Source organism: Mobula birostris, chromosome 12 (assembly GCF_030028105.1).
Source record: "Mobula birostris isolate sMobBir1 chromosome 12, sMobBir1.hap1, whole genome shotgun sequence".
NCBI classification, from domain to species: domain Eukaryota; kingdom Metazoa; phylum Chordata; class Chondrichthyes; order Myliobatiformes; family Myliobatidae; genus Mobula; species Mobula birostris.
In genome coordinates, this window is record NC_092381.1 from 107329299 (window position 1) to 107348971 (window position 19673).

A 19673-nucleotide genomic window follows, 5' to 3' on the forward strand; every position below is an offset into this window, starting at 1 on the left:
CAGTTAACCCACCAACCCCCAGGTCTTTGAGATGTTGTCAGGAAAACCGGATTGGAACTCAAGCAGTCACAGGAAGAGTGTACAAACTCCACACAGAGTGTCGGAGACTGGGACTGAAGCCCAAGTCTCAAGTTTTGTGAGGAGATGGCTTTACACACTGTGCCAATGCACTGCCCAGTCTGTGTGCATGATGAGATTAGCTGGTGCAGTCTGGTCTCTGCACTTGCCCTGGGCTATGGTGAGAGCGGTGCGTAACACGGATCTTTGCCCACTGTTGAGCTGTGTTGACCGGAGTCCCCTGTCTTCTGTATCCAGGTCACATCTCCAGCTCCCCTCTGCTCTTGCTGTTGAGAAGCTGTGCTCTTTGAGGGATCTCCACGACTGGTCCAGTAAACCTGGATCGGGTGACTGTGGCTGCAGATAACACCTCTAAACATGTTTCTGATTCAATCAACAGCTTGATGGTGAAGATCTCCTCGACACAAGCACAGACCCGGCCAGTGCTTTCTTCACCGACGCATCTGTAAGTGTTGCCTGCCGCCCCCTTGCCTCTTGCTTCACTGTGACCTCTCCTGAGCTAAACATTTACGCAGCAGGTGAAAGGCATGGACTATGCCAAACACTCAACAAACAACCCTGCTTCTCTTGTGGGGTCTCTCTCTGTAGCTTCTTCCTAAAATCCCTTCCGCTTTACAGACCCCTTCCACGAGTAGGTTCCTGGGTCATTTGTTACAGTGGTGAAAAATCTGGGCAAGAGGGGGCCTAACTTCTGTAGATGACTAGTGGAGAGTATATTGACTGGCTTCGTTACAGGCCAGTCCATCGTGGATAAAGCCCTCCACTCTTTTGAGTATGTCTATAGAGTGTAGGAAAGCAGCATCCAGCATCGGCGACCCTCACGGCCCACCGTCTGCGACCCTCACCACCCACCGTCGGCAACCATCACCACCCACCGTCCGCGACCATCACCGACCCTCACCGCCCACCGTCCGCGACCCTCACCACCCACCGTCAGCGACCATCATCACCGACCCTCACTGCCCACCGTCAGCAACCATCACCGACCCTCACCGCCCACTATCAGTGACCCTCACCACCGATCATCACTGACCCTCACCGCCCACTGTCAGCGACCCTCACCACCGATCATCAGCGACCATCACCGCCCATCGTCAGCGACCCTCACCGCCCATCGTCAGCGACCATCACCACCGATCATCACCGACCCTCACCGCCCACCGTCTGCGAACCTCACCACCCACCGTCCGCAACCCTCAATGCCCACTGTCCGCGACCATCACCGACCCTCACCGCCCACCGTCAGCGACCCTCACCGCCCACCGTCAGCGACCCTCACCGCCCACCGTCCGCGACCATCACCGCCCATCGTCAGCGACCCTCACCGCCCACCGTCAGCAACCCTCACCGCCCACCATCAGCGACCATCACCGCCCACCGTCCGCGACCATCACCGCCCATCGTCAGCGACCCTCACTGCCCACCGTCCGTGACCATCACCACCGATCATCACTGACCCTCACCGCCCATCGTCAGCGACCATCACCGCCCATCGTCAGCGACCATCACCGCCCATCGTCAGCGACCATCACCGCCCACCGTCCGCGACCCTCACCGCCCACCGTCCGCGACCCTCACCGCCCACCGTCACCGACCCTCACCGCCCACCGTCAGCGACCATCACCACCGATCATCACCGACCCTCAGCGCCCACCATCCGCGACCCTCAGCGCCCACCGTCCGCGACCCTCAGCGCCCACCGTCGGCGACCCTCACTGCTGCCTGCAGGAAGAAGGTACAGGAGAGTCAGGACTCACACCACCAGGTTCAGGAAATCAGGCTCCTGAACCAAAGGGGATAACTTCACTCAACTTCACTTGCCCCATCGTTGAGATGTTCCCACAACCAATGGACTCACTTTCAAGGACTCTTCATCTCATGTACTCAATACTTAGCGCTTTATTTGTTTGTTTATTTATTTATTATCATTACTTTTTTTTGTATTTGCACAGTTTATTGCCTTTGCACACCGTTTGAACACCCTAGCTGGGCAGTCTTTCATTGTTATGGTTATTATTCTATAGATTTATTGAGTATGCCCACAAGGAAATAAATCTCAGGGTTGTATATGGTGACTTGTATGCACTATGACAATAAACTTACTTTGAATTTTGAACGCACTGTTCTTCACCCATTTAGAGCCCAGCTCTCTTGACCCTACTGACCCGTCATGGTCCTACAGAACAATATATCCCTGCCGTCTACAGAAAGGTTAAGCACTCTTTTATTAAAGTAATTTCATGCAGAAAAATCTGAGGTGTTGCCCTTTGGGAGGACACTGGTCACTGAGGAGTTTGGTAGAACACAGGGATCCGGGAATACAGATCCATAATTCCTTAAAAGTGGTGTCATGGGTAGAAGAAAAGCTTTTGGCACATTGGCCTTCATAAGTCAAAAGTATTGAGTATGGGATGTTACGCTGAAGTTGTAAAAGACATTGGTGAGGCCGAATTTGGAGTATTGTGTGCAGTTTTGGTCACCTACCAACAGGGAAGTTGTAAATAAGGTTGAAGGAGCGCATCGAGCAAGGGAACAGGAGTGGTAAGCAGATGGCACATGCAAAGCTTTAGGTGGCATACAGCACTCAGTTCTGCCCTTTCGATTCTTTAAACCCCACCCATGATAAAACGACACATCTTTCCTGCTGACTAAATGAGTTTTCACAGTCGGAGAGCTGAGCTGTTTTCACAGGAAGCATCTTATACCAGCTTGGCAACAGCTAGACAGTTGTGAGAACACATGACATTGGATCCTGACAGATCTGGTGTCACTACCTCAAGACCCTGCATTGTCACAGCCCAAAACCTTGCCTGTGTCTTTCCCCACACCACAGATGCTGCCTGACCCGCTGAGTTTTCCCAGCGGTTTGATATTTTACTCCAGATTCCAGCATCTGCCACTCTCTCATGCATTAGTAAATCCCAGGAGATCAGTTTCTGAGCTCCTGAAACCACCCCATCTGACACCAACAGTCAGACACTCAGAGGCCACTATTGGGTGCCTTCTGTACTTAATAAAGTGGCCACTGAATGTATGTTCATAGTCTGTAGCTCATCGGTGTTGTGTGTGAAAATCCTAGGAGATCAGCAGCTTCTGAGATGCTCAAACTGCCCCATCTGGCACCAACAATCATTCCACAGTCAAAGTCGCTTAGATCACATTTCTTCCCCATTCTGATGTTTGCTCTGAACCTCTTGACCATGTCTGCATGCTTTTGTGCATTGAGTTGCTGCCACATGATTGACTAATTAGATATTTGCGTTAACAAGCAGGTATACAGGTGTACCGAATAAAGTGGCCTCTGAGTAGATTTCATTTGCTAATTGTCTGACCTTCTGACTTTCTGGGCTGTTTAATCACGGGGACTGGAATAACTGGGGAGTGACCGATGGACTTGTCTTTGCAGCTCAACGTCCAGGATGCGACGGTGAACCACCTGAACAGCGGGCACACGCAGAGCTCCTCCAGCGCGGTTGACCTTGACTTCCTCGAAGATGAGATCCTGGGGCCGCCGTCCGGCTCCAACCTGCAGAACTCCGAGCAGCCCTGCGACATCCTTCAGCAGAGCCTTCAGGAGGCCAACATCACGGAGCAGTCGCTGGAGGAGGACGCCGACCTGGATATTGCCTCGTTGCACTTCCCCTCGCTGCAGCCGGCGTCCCAGTCGGCTGACGGTGGCCAGCTCTTCCCCGCCGGCGCCGACCTGATCGGCCTGCAGCAGCAGCCGGCCCCTCCGCCCCCTGTCTTGGCCCAGCAGGCCCTCATCCAGCCGCAGGCCCTGGGGGGCCAGGTGGTGAACAAGGCCATCAGCCTGCAACCCTTCCTTCAGCAGGTGGGGCTGGGCAACGTGACGCTACAGCCGCTGCCCAATGGGAGCCCCTCGGGGGCGCTGGGCATCAGCCAGATCCAGGTGGTGGGCCAGCTGTCCAGTCAGCCGCTGATGGCTATCAACCAGCCCGGGCAGCAGGTCATCGCCAAGGCCGGTCAGCCCACACAAGTGGGCGGCGTGCCGGGGGTCAGTTACATCTCCTCACCCGCCCCCGAGCCTCAGCCGCCGCCCCAGCCTCAGCCAGGGGTGGCCCTCCCCTCATCTGGAGTGTCCCCGCCCAGTGCGGGGCTGGTCCTGCAGAAGGCCTCGGGCCCGGCCACCCTCAATGGCAACTCACTCTTCGCCGGGGCTTCCGGCGGGGTGACCAGGCCCAGCCCCAGCCCGGCCGTGATGCAGGCCCAGAGTGTGGTGGTCCAGCGCACCCCCACCCCCATCCAGCCCAAGCCTAGCACGGGCCTGGTGCAGCACAAGCTCTTCCAGATAAGCTCAAAGCCCTTCACCGTGCAGGCCGAGGCTCCCCCCTCTCTGCAGCAGCAGCAGCAGTCGCACCAGCCCCCACAGCAACCCCCGCCGCCACCCAAGGCCCAGCAGAACCTGACCTTTATGACAAGCAAGCCAGCCCAGAGCGTGGTCTTCTCGGCCTCGGGGGCAGCCTTCCCCCAAACCATCCCCTCGACCGTCTTCAAGCCCCAGCAGGCCGCCCAGCCTGCCGCCTTCGGCAAGCCCCTCAGCCTGCACGTGCAGGGGGGCAGCATCGTCATCCAGCCCCAGCAGGTTCCGCAGGCTGTGCTGCAGGGCCAGAGCCAGTTCCTGCTGCAGGGGCAGCTGCCTTCCGGCCATGGCCTGTCCCTGCCCCAGTCCCTGCCCGCCCTACAGCCCGGTGTGGGAGGCCAGCTGCTGGGCGCCCAGCCCTCCGCCACCCACATCATCGCCAACCAGGCCCTGCCGGCCCACATCCTGAGTGGGCAGGGCCTGGCAGGCCAGCTGAGCCTGGGCCAGGTCATCGCTGCCCAAGGAGCCCATGGGGCCACCCATATTCTCTCCGCCCCCATCCAGTTGCAACCCAGCCCGGTGGGGCAGCCAGCCCTCTTCCAAATGCCTGTGTCGCTCGGGTCACAGAACCAGGCCTCAGCGCCTGCCGTCATCCAGGGCGTGACCCTGCCAGGGCAGGCAGGAGCGGCTGCTTCGGCCGTGCTGGGCCCGGGGGAGGCACCTGCCTCAGCCAGCGCTGCCCAGCAGGGTCCCGGTGGCCTGGTTGCTCTGGGCAACGGGCAGACCTCACTGCTGGCAGTGCAGGCTGCCTCTGCCCCCGCTCCCCCTTCGCACGTCCAGACGCTCTCGCAGGCCGGCAGCAGCAACTCGGTTGCCCTCCCTGTCCCAGCCGGGAAGGTCGTCATCACCCAGCAAGGCTCGGGGCCTGCCGTCGGACAGGACACTGCCCAGGTCTTCTTCCAGCAGGTGAGTCCTATACCCATTGGGCGTGAGCAGCACACGCGCGCGCGCTCTCTGTCTGCTGCGATGGTTCTGCCTTCTGGTCACGTTGTTCCCACAACCCCTCCTGCTCCCCCTTTGTATGTCTTCTGCCTTCTTTGTGACTGTTGAGGGGTCCAGATCTGGTGAGAAGGACAACATCTCATTTCCTCTTGGGTAAGCGCTTCAGTGAGTTTAACATCCACCGGTCCCGTGCTCTCCCCCTCCCCACCATCCTGTCCCGTGCTCTCTCTCCCACCCCACCGTCCCGTCCCGTGCTCTCTCCCCCACCCCACCGTCCCGTCCCGTGCTCTCTCCCCCACCCCACCGTCCCGTCCCGTGCTGTCTCTCCCACCCCACCGTCCCGTCCCGTGCTGTCTCTCCCCCACCCCACCATTCCGTCCTGTGCTCTCTCTCCCACCCTATCGTTCCGTCCCGTGCTCTCTCTCCCACCTCACTGTCCCGTCCCGTGCTCTCTCCTCCACCCCCCCGTCCCGTCCCGTGCTCTCTCTCCCACCCCACTGTCCCGTCCCGTGCTCTCTCTCTCACCCCGTCGTCCCGTTTTCTCTCTCTCCCCCCCCCGTTGTCCTGTCCTGTGCTCTCCCCCCACCGTCGTCCCGTCCTGTGCTCTCCCCCACCCCACTGTCCCGTCCCATGCTCTCTCCCACCCCATCGTCCCGTCCCTTGCTCTCTCCCCCATCCCCCGGTCCCTTCCCTTGCGCTCTCTATCCCACCCCCCCATCCCGTCCCGCGCTCTCTCCCCCACCCTCCCGTCCCGTCCCGCACCCTCTCCCACCCCTCTTTTCCATACCGTGCTCTCTCCCACCCCCCTTTCCCGTCCCATGTTCTCCTCTTGCACGCTCCATTGGAGCTGGAAAAATCCATTCCTGTTATGAGTGCTGAAGTGTAAGATGGGAAGTCCCAATTTGTGTTGGCCCCTGAGTAGCCAAGAAGGAGACAGAATGCGCACAAGCCAGCGTGGAGGTGGGAAGTTGGGGGGTGATCCACTCTCCCTTTGCTCAGCCCTCCCATGCCATCACCTCCCTGCACCTGGTTTAATCTCCTCTCTCCTAATCTGGTTCTACCCTTCACCTCCAGCCCATAGCATCCCTCTCCCACTCCCTCGTGCTGACCCAAGGTCCCAACCCGAAACATCAACTTCTACCATTTGCCACCGCAGATGCTGCCTGACCGGCTGAGTTTCTCTGCTCTCCTGCTTGCGTGATCCAGACACTGGGCATTTTGACTGTGCCTTTTCCTGCCTGTTCCTCCTAACCCTTTGCTGTACGCAGACGGCAGGAGGAACGTGTTAGTGTAGTGGCTGTTGCAACACTATTACAGCACCAGTGACAGAGAGTCAGTTCCCTCTGCTGACTGTAAGGAATTTGTACGTTCTCCGCATAACCATATGGGTTTCTACCAGGTGCCCCAGTTTCCTTCCACGGTCCAAGGAGCTGCCGGTTGTTAGGTTAGAGACCGTAGGATAGAGGAGCAGGATTAGGCCATTCGCCCCGTCGAGTCCACTCCACCATTTCACCACCACTGATTCATTTTCCCTCTCAGCCCCAATCTCCATCCTTCTCCTCGTATCCCTTCGTGCCCTGACCAATCAAGAACCTGTCAACCTCTGCCCAGTGATTTACCTGCCACAGCAGCCTGTGGCAGTGAATTCCACAGATTCACCACTCTCTGAAATTCCTCCTCTTCTCCATTCCAAATGGATATTCCTCTGTCCTGAGGCCGTGCCCCCCTCTGGTCTTAAGCTCCTCCACCGTGGGAATCATCCTCTCCACCTCCACTGTATCGAGGCCTTTCGACTTTAAATAGGTTACAATGAGGTCACCTCTTATTCGTGTGAATTCCAGCCATCAAACGCTCTTCATATGACAAGGCTTTCAATCCCACTATCATTACCACGATCCTCTTTGAACCCTCTCCAATGTCAGCACATACTTACTTAGATAAGGGCCCGAAACTGTTCAGGATACTCCAAGTGAGGCCTCACCGATGCCTTGTACAGCCTCAGCATTACGTCCTTGCTTTTATATTCTCATCAATTAATTGGTCACATGGGTGTAATTGGGCTCATTGGGCTAGAAGGGCTCGTTACCGTGGCATATCTCTAAAATTAAAAAAATCTCAGTGGGTCAGGCAGCGTCTGAGGAGGCAAAAGGGATGGTCACTACTTCAGAACGGGGCTGATTTTCTTATATCACTGCTAACCCCCAACTCTTCCTTAAACCAAAATTCACCCTGTTTTGAAGATATTCAGCCTCCACAATAACTCAAAGGGTGTACTACCCTCAGACTAAATTCCAACCCCTCCCTTCAGTTCTGAAATAGGCCACCTCGTACTCCAAAAGCATGCCTTGTCTTCTAGATAAGCCCCACTCTCTCAGCATCCACCTCATCGCCCCTCTGTTCCTCTGGATCTGCATTCTTTCCATAAAATGATTCTTCTTCAGCCTGTCACCTCTACTGGGGCAGCAGCTCGCCAGAATCCTCTGTCTTCGGCTAGTCTTTCAAGTCCAGGTGTTAGCCCATCTTTACATCTAGGTGAAGATCTTTGCTCTTCCAGGGATGAGGTCCTTGGAGTTTTTGTTGTCATTTCTGTAGCTCTGGGTTGGTTTTCCTTGGCTGAGGATAGAGGAATTCCTTCTCTCAGAAGATGGAGAATCTTTGGCATTCCCTGAGGAAGCTCCATCTCTCAGTATTTGGGATATACAGTCTATAGTTTTTAAATTAATGAGAGGTAAGGGGTGAACCCTGCAAAAGTGCCACTATCAGACACAACCCAAACTGAATCACGTTGAGGCAACTACAGAAGGCATAGTCAAAGCCACAGGATTTAAGGGGAATCCAAAAGTCAGAGAATGAGAAGTTTTGGGAATGAATTCCAGACCTCAGAACCCAGCCGGTTTAAGGTAGAGTCGCAGTAGCTGGTTATAGATGCAGGCAGCCAGCTCCATCGTGGGCACAACCCTCCCAGCAATGAGGATATCTTCAGGGGGCAATGCTCTCAGGAAGGTGGCACTGATTATTAAAGACCCCCACTACCCAGGACATGCCTCATTCTCGTTACAACCATCGAGGAGGAGATGCAGGAGCCTGAAAATGCAGGCACTCAGTAATTCAGAAACAGCTTCTTTCCCTCCACCGTCAGATTTCTGAATGGTCCATAGACCCATGAACACTACCTTATTATTCATCTTCTGCAGAATTATCTTATTTTTTGTAATTTATGGTAATTTCTATCTATTGGATTGTATCGCTGCTGCAAAGACATATCTGATAACTGTGGCCTCCATCAGTCAGGTTTGACTATGGACGTTGCACCTTGCTGTCTGGATACCAGGGCCAGGCCAGTATGATATGGACAGCAAGCTGTTGCTCATGTGGCAAGCTACCCCGCTTCATGCATCCAATGAACCCAAGGGAACGGCAGAGACAGATACATTTTAACACCTACCGCGTCGCAGGAGTTGCCATCAGCATTGAACTCATCATTGGACTTTCTCTCGGGGTTTACTCCCAAAGCCACACGAGAAGGCCAGGATCTGGTCTTGGTTGTCGGAGGCTATTTGAGGTGCACACCATTGGTGTTGGGCACGTGGCCAAGTGGTTAAGGCGTTTGTTTAGTGATCTGAAGGTCACTAGTTCGAGCCTCAGCTGTGGCAGCGTGTTTGTGTCCTTGAGCAAGGCACTTAACCACACATTGCTCTCGTGTCTGTGCGAGGAGTGGTGCCCCACACAGACTTCCAATCTGCGCCTTGTAAGGCATGAAAATGCCCGACGCAGGCCTCTCAAGGTCTGAGTCGACGTTCCCTCCTCCTCCATTGGGAGCATTTAATAGTTAGTGGTTGCTTATCCCCACTACCTTCCTCAGCTGTGACAACCTTGAGGAACCGTGAAATATTTTGCAACATATGTCAGTGCTAATAAAATTGATTCTGAAGCGGTGCTGAGGTAAAAAAAAATGTCTTAGTGATTTACGAAGAGGACACGAGAGGCCGAATGGGCTCCTGCTATTTCTTGCGTTCATTCCAGGAGTAGACCGAATGCACCTTTGAGCTCCCTCCAATGCCAGTTATTCTAGACTCAATGAGGCAAAAGCTGTATCTGCCTTCAGCTTGGACCTCACCAACACCTTCTACAGTCCCTGCCTTTATGCTCAATTACTCTTTGCAGGGCAGGAATTTGAGTGGGCAAGATTCGAATCGGGGCCCGCCTGTGCTGGCTCACTGTAGAATACCACAGCTGGAGAAGGAAAGCTCTCTTCTCAAGCCTCCGCTGCCTTGTGGCTATACCCACTCATGGCAAAGGCTTCAAGAGTAAACCCCGAGGGGAAAATACGGAGCTGGAGTCCCTGAAGTGGTTCTACATTGAGTTCAATGCTGACTGTAGTGGTCTTTGCTGTTCCTTTGGATTCATAAGCTGCCTAGAGAGGAGAAGGCTGCTGCATGAGCAGCAGTTTGCTCCCCATATCATACTGCTCTGGCCTGTGTATTACGAGATCATTAGTCAGCCTTGACCAATGGAGGGCCTCAGTGTGGCGTGCCTTCACCGTGGCGCTGAGCCTGTGTCTTGCCAGCCTCTTTCACTGGGACCACCAGTAGCAAGCAGGGACAGGACTACTTCCACAAGACTGATCACAGCTGCCGTTCAGATCTCGAACAAAGCTAACAAGCTCAATACAGAGCCCCAAGGGTTGGGCGAGAGAGGAGGTGTAGGGAGAGACAGCTCATTCCGTGGGCAAATGCAGAAGATGGTGATCAAACAAGTCAGGGCAGGAGTGTGTGTCTGTGTGCAATGTGGGCCAAGTGCCCAATTTCCCTTCCCACATCCCAACTCACCTGAATCTCTGCAACCTGCAGACTAGAATATAGAACATAGAGGTGTACAGCACAGTACAGGGCCTTCAGCCCATGAAGTTGTGCGTTCTTTTATCCTATGCTTCAAGGTCAACCTAACCTTTCCCTCCTACATGGACCTCCACTTTTCTGCCAGCCAGTTGGAACGTTTAAGAGTTTCAAAGTTCAAAGTAAATTTGTTATCAAAGTACATATATATCACTATATACAACCCTGAGGTTCATTTCCTTGTGAGCATACTCAGCAGGTCTTTAGAATACTTAGCTATAACAGAATTAATGAAAAATCACCCAACTAGGGTGTTCAACCAGAGTGCTGAAGGCAACAAGCAGTGCAAATACAAAAAGAAAGAAAGAATAATAAGTAAATAAGCAATAGATATCTTGAACATGAGATGAAGACTCCTTGAAAGTGAGTCTGTTGGTTGTGGGAACATTTCAGTGATGGGCCGAGTGAAGTTATTCCCTTTGGTTCAGGAGGCTGATTTCTTGAACCTGGTGGTGTGAGTCTTACTGGTGTCAGCAGTGAGAAGAGACTCTGGTCTGGGTGGTGGGGGTCCCTGATGTTGAGTGCTGCTTTCCTGCAACAGCGTTTCATGTAGAGGTTTCTTAAATATCCCTAATGTATCTGCCTCTGCCTCTCATCTTTCTTCGAGAAAAAGCCCGAGCTCACTCAACCTGTCCTCACAAAACATGCTCTCTAATCCAGGCAGCATCCTGGTAACCCTCCTCAGCATCCTCTCGAAAGCTTCATGTCCTTATGATAACGAGGCGAGCGGAACTCCGAGGGAATACACTGCTCTTCAGTACAGTTTGAGCTCATGGTCCCTTGGTAGACAGGAAGTCCCGGGCACCTGAGAGGAGGCTTGGTTGAACAGGCCAGCTGTAAGGAGCATCTTGAGGGGAATGGAAGCTGGCAGAATTCACAGAGCTCGGGGACAGACAGTTTAAACTGTGGGGAAGCCATTCAAACAAGGGACAATTTGAACCGTAAATGGTGCATAGAGATCTGAGGAACGTGGCTAGAGGGTGTCACAGAGATAGGGAGAGGAGGGGATTACAGAGACTGGGGAGGGAGGCACAGAGGGGTGTAAGGGATGGGAGAGGTTACAGAGACACAAAGGAGTGTAAGGGATGGGAGGGGATTACAGAGACTGGGGAGGGAGGCACAGAGGGGTGTAAGGGATGGGAGAGGTTACAGAGACACAAAGGGGTGTAAGGGATGGGAGGGGTTACAGAGACGGGGAGAGGTTACAGAGACAGAGAGGGGTGTAAGGGATGGGAGGGGTTACAGAGACGGGGAGAGGTTACAGAGACAGGGAGGGGTGTAAGGAATGGGAGGGGTTACAGAGACGGGTGAAGGGGAGGGAGTGGGTTACAGAGACAGGGAGTGGTGTAGGGGATGGAGGGACTTGCAGAGAAAGTGAAGAGGGTAGGGCCCAAAGCAGGTCACAGAGAGGAGGAGGGTTGTAGGGACTGGAGGCAGAGGGTGTAGGGATAGGGACGTCACACAGAGAGGAGGAGGGTTGTAGGGACTGGAGGCAGAGGGTGTAGGGATAGGGACGTCACACAGAGAGGAGGAGGGTTGTAGGGACTGGAGGCAGAGGGTGTAGGGATAGGGACGTCACACAGAGAGGAGGAGGGTTGTAGGGACTGGAGGCAGAGGGTGTAGGGATAGGGACGTCACACAGAGAGGAGGAGGGTTGTAGGGACTGGAGGCAGAGGGTGTAGGGATAGGGACGTCACACAGAGAGGAGGAGGGTTGTAGGGACTGGAGGCAGAGGGTGTAGGGATAGGGACGTCACACAGAGAGGAGTGTTGTGAATTAAGGGGTCACAGAGAGGGGTGTAGGGAACCGAGTGGTGGGAGGGGTGTCGAGGATGGCGGGGGGGGGGGGGGGTGACAGTCCTGCAGTCCGTGGTACTGAGCTAGTGCTCTAACTCTGAAGCTCCTGTGGCTCTGGCTCCCTTCCCCACACCATCCTGTGGATCGTCCCAAAACCCCACCCCACACTGGTTAAACTCACCCCTGTGGGTATCCCCCTCATCCCACCCTGGCTGACCTCAATCACTCTCTCTCTTTCTCCCCCCCCCCACCCTAGTTGCCCTCAACCCCACAGCCCCCCCACCCCCCCATGGGTACCTTTGCCTTCCATGCCTCCCCTCCCACTGGCTCAGCACCGCTCTCTCTCTCTCCCGCTGGCTGGGCGCCCTCGTGTCTCCCGCTGTCTCCCACTGTTGCTGACACCTTTGTCTTGAATGTTACCAGCAGGAAGAGAAGCAACAGCAGCTTTACCAGGCAGCCCTCAAACTTCAGCAGGAGCGAGGCTTGAACCAGCCACCACCCCACAGCTTAGCGCCAACCGTCACCACCAGCAGTGTGCCCGCGTCCGTGATTGTCAGCAGTAGCGTGGGGCTGGCGGCCGCCGGAACCCCAGACTCCAAGGGACAAACGGTGCTGCCCACTTTGGCGGGCTCTCACTTCCAGCAGGCTCTGGCTGGTCAGGTAGTCTGAGACCATCCGTCTCCCCCCACCCCCCCCTTCCCGTCTCTCACTTTGACACTTCTACTAATAAACCTCCTGCTCTGGGTTTCTGGGACTGCAGAAAATACTAACTTCACAAGATAAGTCAAGATCTCTTTAGTAAATTGTTGCTTGGGCCACGGGTGGAGATTTGGATCTGTGGATGTGCACGATGGAAAGTGTTCCAACCTTGTTTACGGGTGAGGGAGTGTAGCTCGCCTCAAAGTGCAGAAATACCTGACAGGAGTTTTAATGGTTCAAAATCCGGAGGACTTTTTGTAGAGTGAATGAGGGAAACCTCAGAATAGAAGGACATCCCATATGAGAAACATCTGATGGCTTGGGGCCTGTACTCAATGGAGTTTAGAAGAATGAGGGGGCCTGTCATTGAAACTTCCCAAATATTGAAAGCCCCAGACAGAGTGGATGTGAAGAGGATGTTTCCTATAGTGGGGAGCCTAGGGCCAGAGGGCACAGCCTCAGAATACAAGGACGTCCCTTTAGAACAAGGATGAGGAATTTCTTTAGCCAAAGGGAGGTGAATCTGTGGAATTCATTGCTACAGACGGCAGTGGAGGCAGTCATTGGGGATATTTAAAGCGGAGGTTGATAGGTACTTGATTGATCAGGACGTCAAAGGTTATGAGGAAATGGGTTGAAAGGGATAATAAATCAGCCATGAAGGAAGAGCAGAGCAGACTCAATGAGCTGAGGGGTCTAGTCCTGCTCCTGTGGAAACGGTTTCTCGTGACTGCAGGCAGGAGAGGTGGACTGAGGGCCACTTGACAGAAATCAAAAGATCTTGGAAACAGCCAGCTGGGTCAGGTTGAGGTGGGGTGTAGGATAGGCGTTGAGTACAGGAACTGGGCCACCACGTTGGAGAGATTGTACCTGGGGCACTGTGGGCAGTTGTGGATGTTATAAGAAGAATGTGGTTAAAAGTGTGTGTCAAAAAAAGTCAGAACCATGCCCCCATCTCCAGAGAGACTGGATAGCTGAGGCATTTTCCCAGGAGGTTAGGAGGTCGAGGGATGACCCAAAAGAGGCTTATAAAGTCACGAGGGGCTTAGGTAAGGTGGATAGTCACAGTCGTTTTCTGGAGTCTACATTGGTAAATTGGCATGTTATTGCCTAGAGGTGCACTGAAGCGCTTGTCGTGTGTATCACCCTTACTGAGCATTTGATTACACACGGTGCATTAAGGTAGTACGAGGTAAAACAATAACAGAATGCAGAATAAAGTGTTAAAGTCACAAAGTGCAGGTGGAAATGAGGTGCAAGATCTTAACAAAGGTTAGACCACACTTGGAGTATTGTGTTCAGTACTGGTTGCCTCATTAAGGAAAGGATGTAGAAGCTTTAGAGAGGGTGCAGAGGAGATTTACCAGGATGCTGCCTGGATTGGAGGGCATGTCTTATGAGGAAAGGTTGAGTGAGTTAGGATTTTTCTCTTTGGAGTGAAGGAGGATGAGAGGTGACTTGATAGAGGTGTACAAGATGATAGGAGGTGTGGATTGTGTGAGACTTTTCCCAGGCTAGAAATGGCTAATACCAGGGGGCATAATTTGGGGGGAAAGTGTGGTGGAGGGGTATGTCAGAGGTAAGATTTATTTACACAGTGAGTGATGAGTGCCCTGCCCAAGGTGATGGGCGGTACTGTTGCATAGTGGTCAGCACAACACTTCACAGTACTGGCGGCCCGGGTTCAATTCCTGCCGCTATCTGTAATGACTTTGTGCGTTCTCCGCGTGACCGCACAAGTTTCTCTGGTTTCCTCCCACAGTCAAAAGATGTACCCATTGATAGGTGATTTAGTCTTTGTGTTAGACAACAGGGTGAAGTAGTTTGTGAGGTCATGGGTCCATCTTATTCAAGTGTCTGATAACAGTGGGGTAGAAGCTCTCCTTGAGCCTGGTGGGACATACTTTCGAACTTTATTGTCTTGGAATTGGAAATGATGTACCGAGATTCAGTGAAAAGCTTGTCGTGCTTACTGTTCATTCATATCAGATCATTACACAGTGCATTGAGGTGGTGATTATCCATTGTGTCCGACGATGGCGGGAAACCTGTGTGTGAGAGTTTTTAAAGTGGAAAGGCCGTTTCACTGGGGCAGTTCCACTCTCTGGAACTCAGAAGACTGGGTCCAGTGGTATGAACAAGCATCACATTGAGTTATTATAAGGTAAAACAAAAGCAGAATGCAGAAAAATGTTTTAACAGCTACAGAGAAGGTGCAGACAGACAATATGCCCATAACAAGGAGATCAACAACAAATGTCATGACTTATGCCAGTGATAAAAAACGTGATTCTGATTCACTTCTGCCTGATGGGAGAGGGGAGAAATAAAGGGGACATTGGTTGACGATTTAAAGGGGAGCTGAGGAGCAACTATTTTCACACAGAGGGTGGGTGTGTGGAGCAAGCCGCCAGAGGCAGGTAGGATTACGATATTTAAAAGAGGTTCCGAGGTAGGAAAGTTTTAACAGGCAAGTGAGACTAGGTGAGGAGGACATTTTGCTCAGCAAGGTCATTGGATCGAAGGGTCTGTTGGTGTAACTGTGACTTCTTAAGTGTTATGAAGTACAGATTCGATGTGCTTCCGTCCGGTGAGAAAGTGATAATCAGAGTGGTGGGAAGGGGCAGTGTCAGACATGGGAATTAATCTCTTACTAAACTCCTACGAGGAAGGAAATCACCAAGACAAAACTGAAAGTTTTCTGCCAAGTTCCAATTTAAATGTCATTCAACTATATCCATGAATAGAGCCAAATGAATTGGTGTTCCTCTCGGGCCACACACACAACTAGGCACATATCATGACAATAGTAGTCAAGCATACAACCTGATTTTCCCAATCTACACCTGCATATTGAAATCCTCCATGACTATCCATTGCCCTTTTGACATGCGTTTTCTACCTTTCGTTGACATTTATCTCCCACGTCCTGGCTACTCTTCAGAGGTCTGTATATAATTCCCATCGGGGTCTTTTTACCCTTGCAGTTTCTTAAATCTACCCACAAGGATTCTACATCTTTGGACCCTATGTCACCTCTTTCTACGGATTTGATTTCATTTTTTACCAACAGAGCCAGCCCACCCTTTCTGGCCTACCTGCCTGTCCTTTCAATACAATGTGTATCCTTGGATGTTAAACTCCCAGCTATGATCTTCTTTCTGCTACAACTCAGTGATGCCCACAATGTCAATCTCCAACTGCGCTACAAGATCATCTACCTTATTCCGTAAGCTATGTGCATTCAAATGTAACACTTTCAGTCCTGTATTCATCACTCTTTGTGTTTACACTTTAACTCATCTCACTGACAGCAATTTTGCTGGGTCATCTGCCTGTCGTTCCTCACAATCTCACTACACATTGCATCTAGTTGTGTACCAACTGCCCCACCCTCAAAGCTATCACTGTGGTTTCCACCCTCCTGCCAAGTTAGGTTAGACATCTCTAGCAAACCTGCCCTCAAGAATACTGATCCCTGAGTTTAGATGTAAGCCACCTTTTTTGTACAGGACATACCTTCCCCGGAAGAGATCCCAGTGATCCTGAAATCTGAAACCCTGCTCCCGTGCCAATTCTTCAGCCACGCATTGATCTGCCAGGTCACCCCATTGACACCCTCACTGGCATGTGACACAGGCAGCAATCCAGAGATTACTACCCCAGCTTTCTTCCCATATCCTCTCCTCAGTACCTCCTCCCTTTTCCTACTTATGTATGTCATTAGTGCCAATATGTGCCATGCTTTCTGGCTGTTCAACCCACCCTTTTATAATAACCTGATCGCAGACATCCCAAAACTGGCACCTTGGAGGCAGCATACCATCTCTTTCACGTCCACAGAATCAGCTGTCTGCTCCTCTAATTATGGAGTCCCCTAAATGGAGAGGATGGGAGAGTCTAGGACCAGAGGCTCCAGCGTTTTAGAGTGGAGATGAAGAGGTTGTGGTCCTCTTGGGGGAGGTCTTTCATTGCATTCAACTTTAAAAGGAGAGCTTGTTTGGATAGTCAATGATGCTTTAGAAACTAATGGTTTTAATACAGATTTTATATAAAGATGGAAGATGATTTAGTTCATCTCCAGTTATCTCCAGGACCACATGTCCTGGAGGATATCCTGAGGTTTTGAAGGAGGTAGCTGTGGGGTTGGTGGATTCACTGGATGTTGACTTCCACATTCCATAGCATCCAGGACAGTATCCTGAGGCAGAGGTGAATTACTTTAGGAAACAGCGGAGAGGGGAAATGTGGAACTACAGCGCAGTTAGCCTGACACCAGCAATGCTGGAAAACATTTTAAGGAAGCGGTGTAACAGAACTCACAAAAATAATATGGTTAGTTGGATTACTGAAATCATTATTGACACATCTCTTAGATTTTTTGTGAGGTTTTAGCAAGCTACATAAAGGACAAGCCAGCAAATGTGATGTACTAGGGTTTTATCAGGGCCTTGACAAGGTACACACAGAGTCGGTCAACAAATGTGGAAGTGAGATACTGGCTCGAATTGGGAATTGGGAGATACTGGCTCAAATTGGGCAGAAGTTAGAACAGCAATATGCAGGTTGTCTCTAGATTAGAGGACTGTGACAAATGAAGTTGCACAGCGATTGGTGTCAGGGCCCCTCGTATATTTACAGTCTATATGGGTAGTTGGAAGAGCAGATCAAGTGTAGTGTATCCAAGACTAGGCAGTGTGGATTGTGAGGAGGATATAAAGTTGAGGGTTTATAAGGCCGCATTTGGAATATTGTGAGCAGCTTACAGTTCCATATCTACAGATATTGGAGAGGATCTGGGGGAGAATTATGGGAACAATTCCAGGAAAAGAAAGGGTTAACATATAAGGAACGTTTGATGGCTCTGGGCTTGTACTCACTGAATTTTAGAGCAACTGTGTGTGGGGGGGGGGGGGAGAGGAGACTTCATTGAAACCTATTGAATATTGAAAGACCTAAGAGTGGAGATGGAGAGGATGATTCCTATAGTGGGAGTCTCTAGGACCAGAGAGTACAGCCTCAGAATAAGAAGGGTGCCCCTTTAAAACAGAGATGAGGAAGAATTTTAGCCATAGAGTGGAATTCATTGCCATGGACAGCTGTGGAGATCAAGTCATTGGGTATATTTAAAGTTGAAGTTGCTAAGTTCTTGATTAGTAAGGGTGTCAAAGTTACGGAAAGAAGGCAGGAGAATGGGGTTGAGAGGGATAATAAATCAGCCATGATGGAGTGGCAGAGCAGACTCAAAAGGCCCAATTCTGCTTTTGTATCTTATGGTGGGGTGCTGGTAGGCTACGTAAATTGGTGAGGTGGCATTTGGGATAGAATGTGGAAGTGTGTGAAGATATCCACTTCTGACAGGGAAAACTAGGAAAATGAAGCTTCCTTTAATTAAATGTTGAGGGACTGAGAAGTGTTGGTGCTCAGACACAGCTTGATATCCTCGTATGTAAAGCACCAAAGATAAAACCTGCAGATAGCGTACACAGCTGGGTGGCAAGATGGCTTGCTGGCCTCAGGGCAGGAGGAGTTGAGTATAAAATTAAAGGCAGGGGAGAAATGGTGAGAATATTCTGACCAAGCCAGATTTCCCATCCAGGCAACAGAGGAAGAAAGACTATCATAGCTTACAGAGGGATCTGGGTCAGCTGGAAAAATTGGCTGAGCAATGGCTGATGGAATTTAATACAGACAAGTGTGAGGTGTAGCATGTTGGTGGGACCAACCAGCTTAGGTCTTACACAGTGAACATTAGGGCACTGAGAAGTCCATTGGAACAAAGGGATCTGGGACTACAGCTCCATAATTCATTGAAAGTGCCATCACAAGTAGATAGAATTGTAAAGGAAGCTCTCGGCACATTGGCCTCCATAAATCAAAGTATTGAGTGCAGGAGATGGGGTGTTATATTGAAGTTGTACGAGACGATGGTGTGGCCTAATTTGGAGTATTGTGTGCAGTTTTGGTCACCTACCTACAGGAAAGATGTAAATAAGGTTGGAAGAGTACAGAGACACAATTTACAAGGATGTTATCAGGTCTGGAGGACCTGAGTTATAAGGAAAGATAGAATAAGTTAGGACTTTATTTCTTCGAACGTAGAAGTTTGAGAGGAGATTTGACAGAAGTATACAAAACTATGAGGGGTATAGATAGAGTAAATGCAAGCAGGCTTTTTCTATTGAGATTGGGTGGAACGACAACCAGAGGTTATGGGTTAAGGGTGAAAGCTGAGAAGTTTAAGGGAAACATGAGGGGAAGCTCCTTCACACACAGGATGGTGAGAGTGTGGAACGAGCTGCCAGCACAAGTGGTGCACGTGAGCTCGATTTCAATGTATAAGAGGAGCTTGGATGGGTACATGGATGGTAGGGATATGGAGGGCTATGGTCCTGATGCAGGTCAAAGGGAGTAGGCTGTTTAAGTGGTTTCGGCATGGACTAGATGGGCTGAAGGGCCTGTTTCTGTGCTGTACTTTTTATGACTTTGAGGTTCGTCAGATTGATTTTTAGGAGGAGGAAGGACCCTCAGAGGAGAGGTTAGACAGAGCCTAACCTAGACAGAGTCATTCTTCTTGACTTCAGAAGAATGCAGAGCAATCTCAGTGAAACATACAGTATTATTAGGGTGTTGGACAGGGTGGATGTAGAGGCCTGTTTCCCTTGTTCACTGAGTCGAGAATCAAGGATCACAGTTTTGAAACAAGTGTTCAGTCAAAGGAATCTAGACAGAATAGAAGAAACATCTTCACTCCAAGGGAACTAAATTTTTGGAAATCTTCTATCAAAGAGAGTTGTGGGAAGTTCAGTCACTGTCAAAGATCAATAGATTCTTAGATTACCAAAGAAATTAGGTCAGTGGCGGGGGTGGGGGGGGTGAAGT

The 19673-nt window shown here is 51.4% G+C and overlaps 1 protein-coding gene across 11 annotated transcripts in view; it reads left to right on the plus strand.

The window, feature by feature from the left end:
- The window catches only part of LOC140206167 (BRD4-interacting chromatin-remodeling complex-associated protein-like), a 177252-nt gene that overhangs the window by 102102 nt on the left and 55477 nt on the right, over nucleotides 1–19673 (plus strand). For 8 of the 11 annotated variants that reach the window (XR_011888081.1, XM_072274419.1, XM_072274417.1 and 5 more), the window contains 3 exons: nucleotides 458–523; nucleotides 3485–5365; nucleotides 12516–12752. Coding sequence is in view for 10 of the 11 variants with exons in the window: in XM_072274419.1 (XP_072130520.1) it covers nucleotides 458–523; nucleotides 3485–5365; nucleotides 12516–12752 (2184 nt within the window). In the remaining variant the exon portion in view is untranslated. The remainder of the gene's footprint in view (nucleotides 1–457; nucleotides 524–3484; nucleotides 5366–12515; nucleotides 12753–19673) is intronic. The other 3 variants (XM_072274426.1, XM_072274427.1, XM_072274424.1) reach the window with 2 other exon arrangements.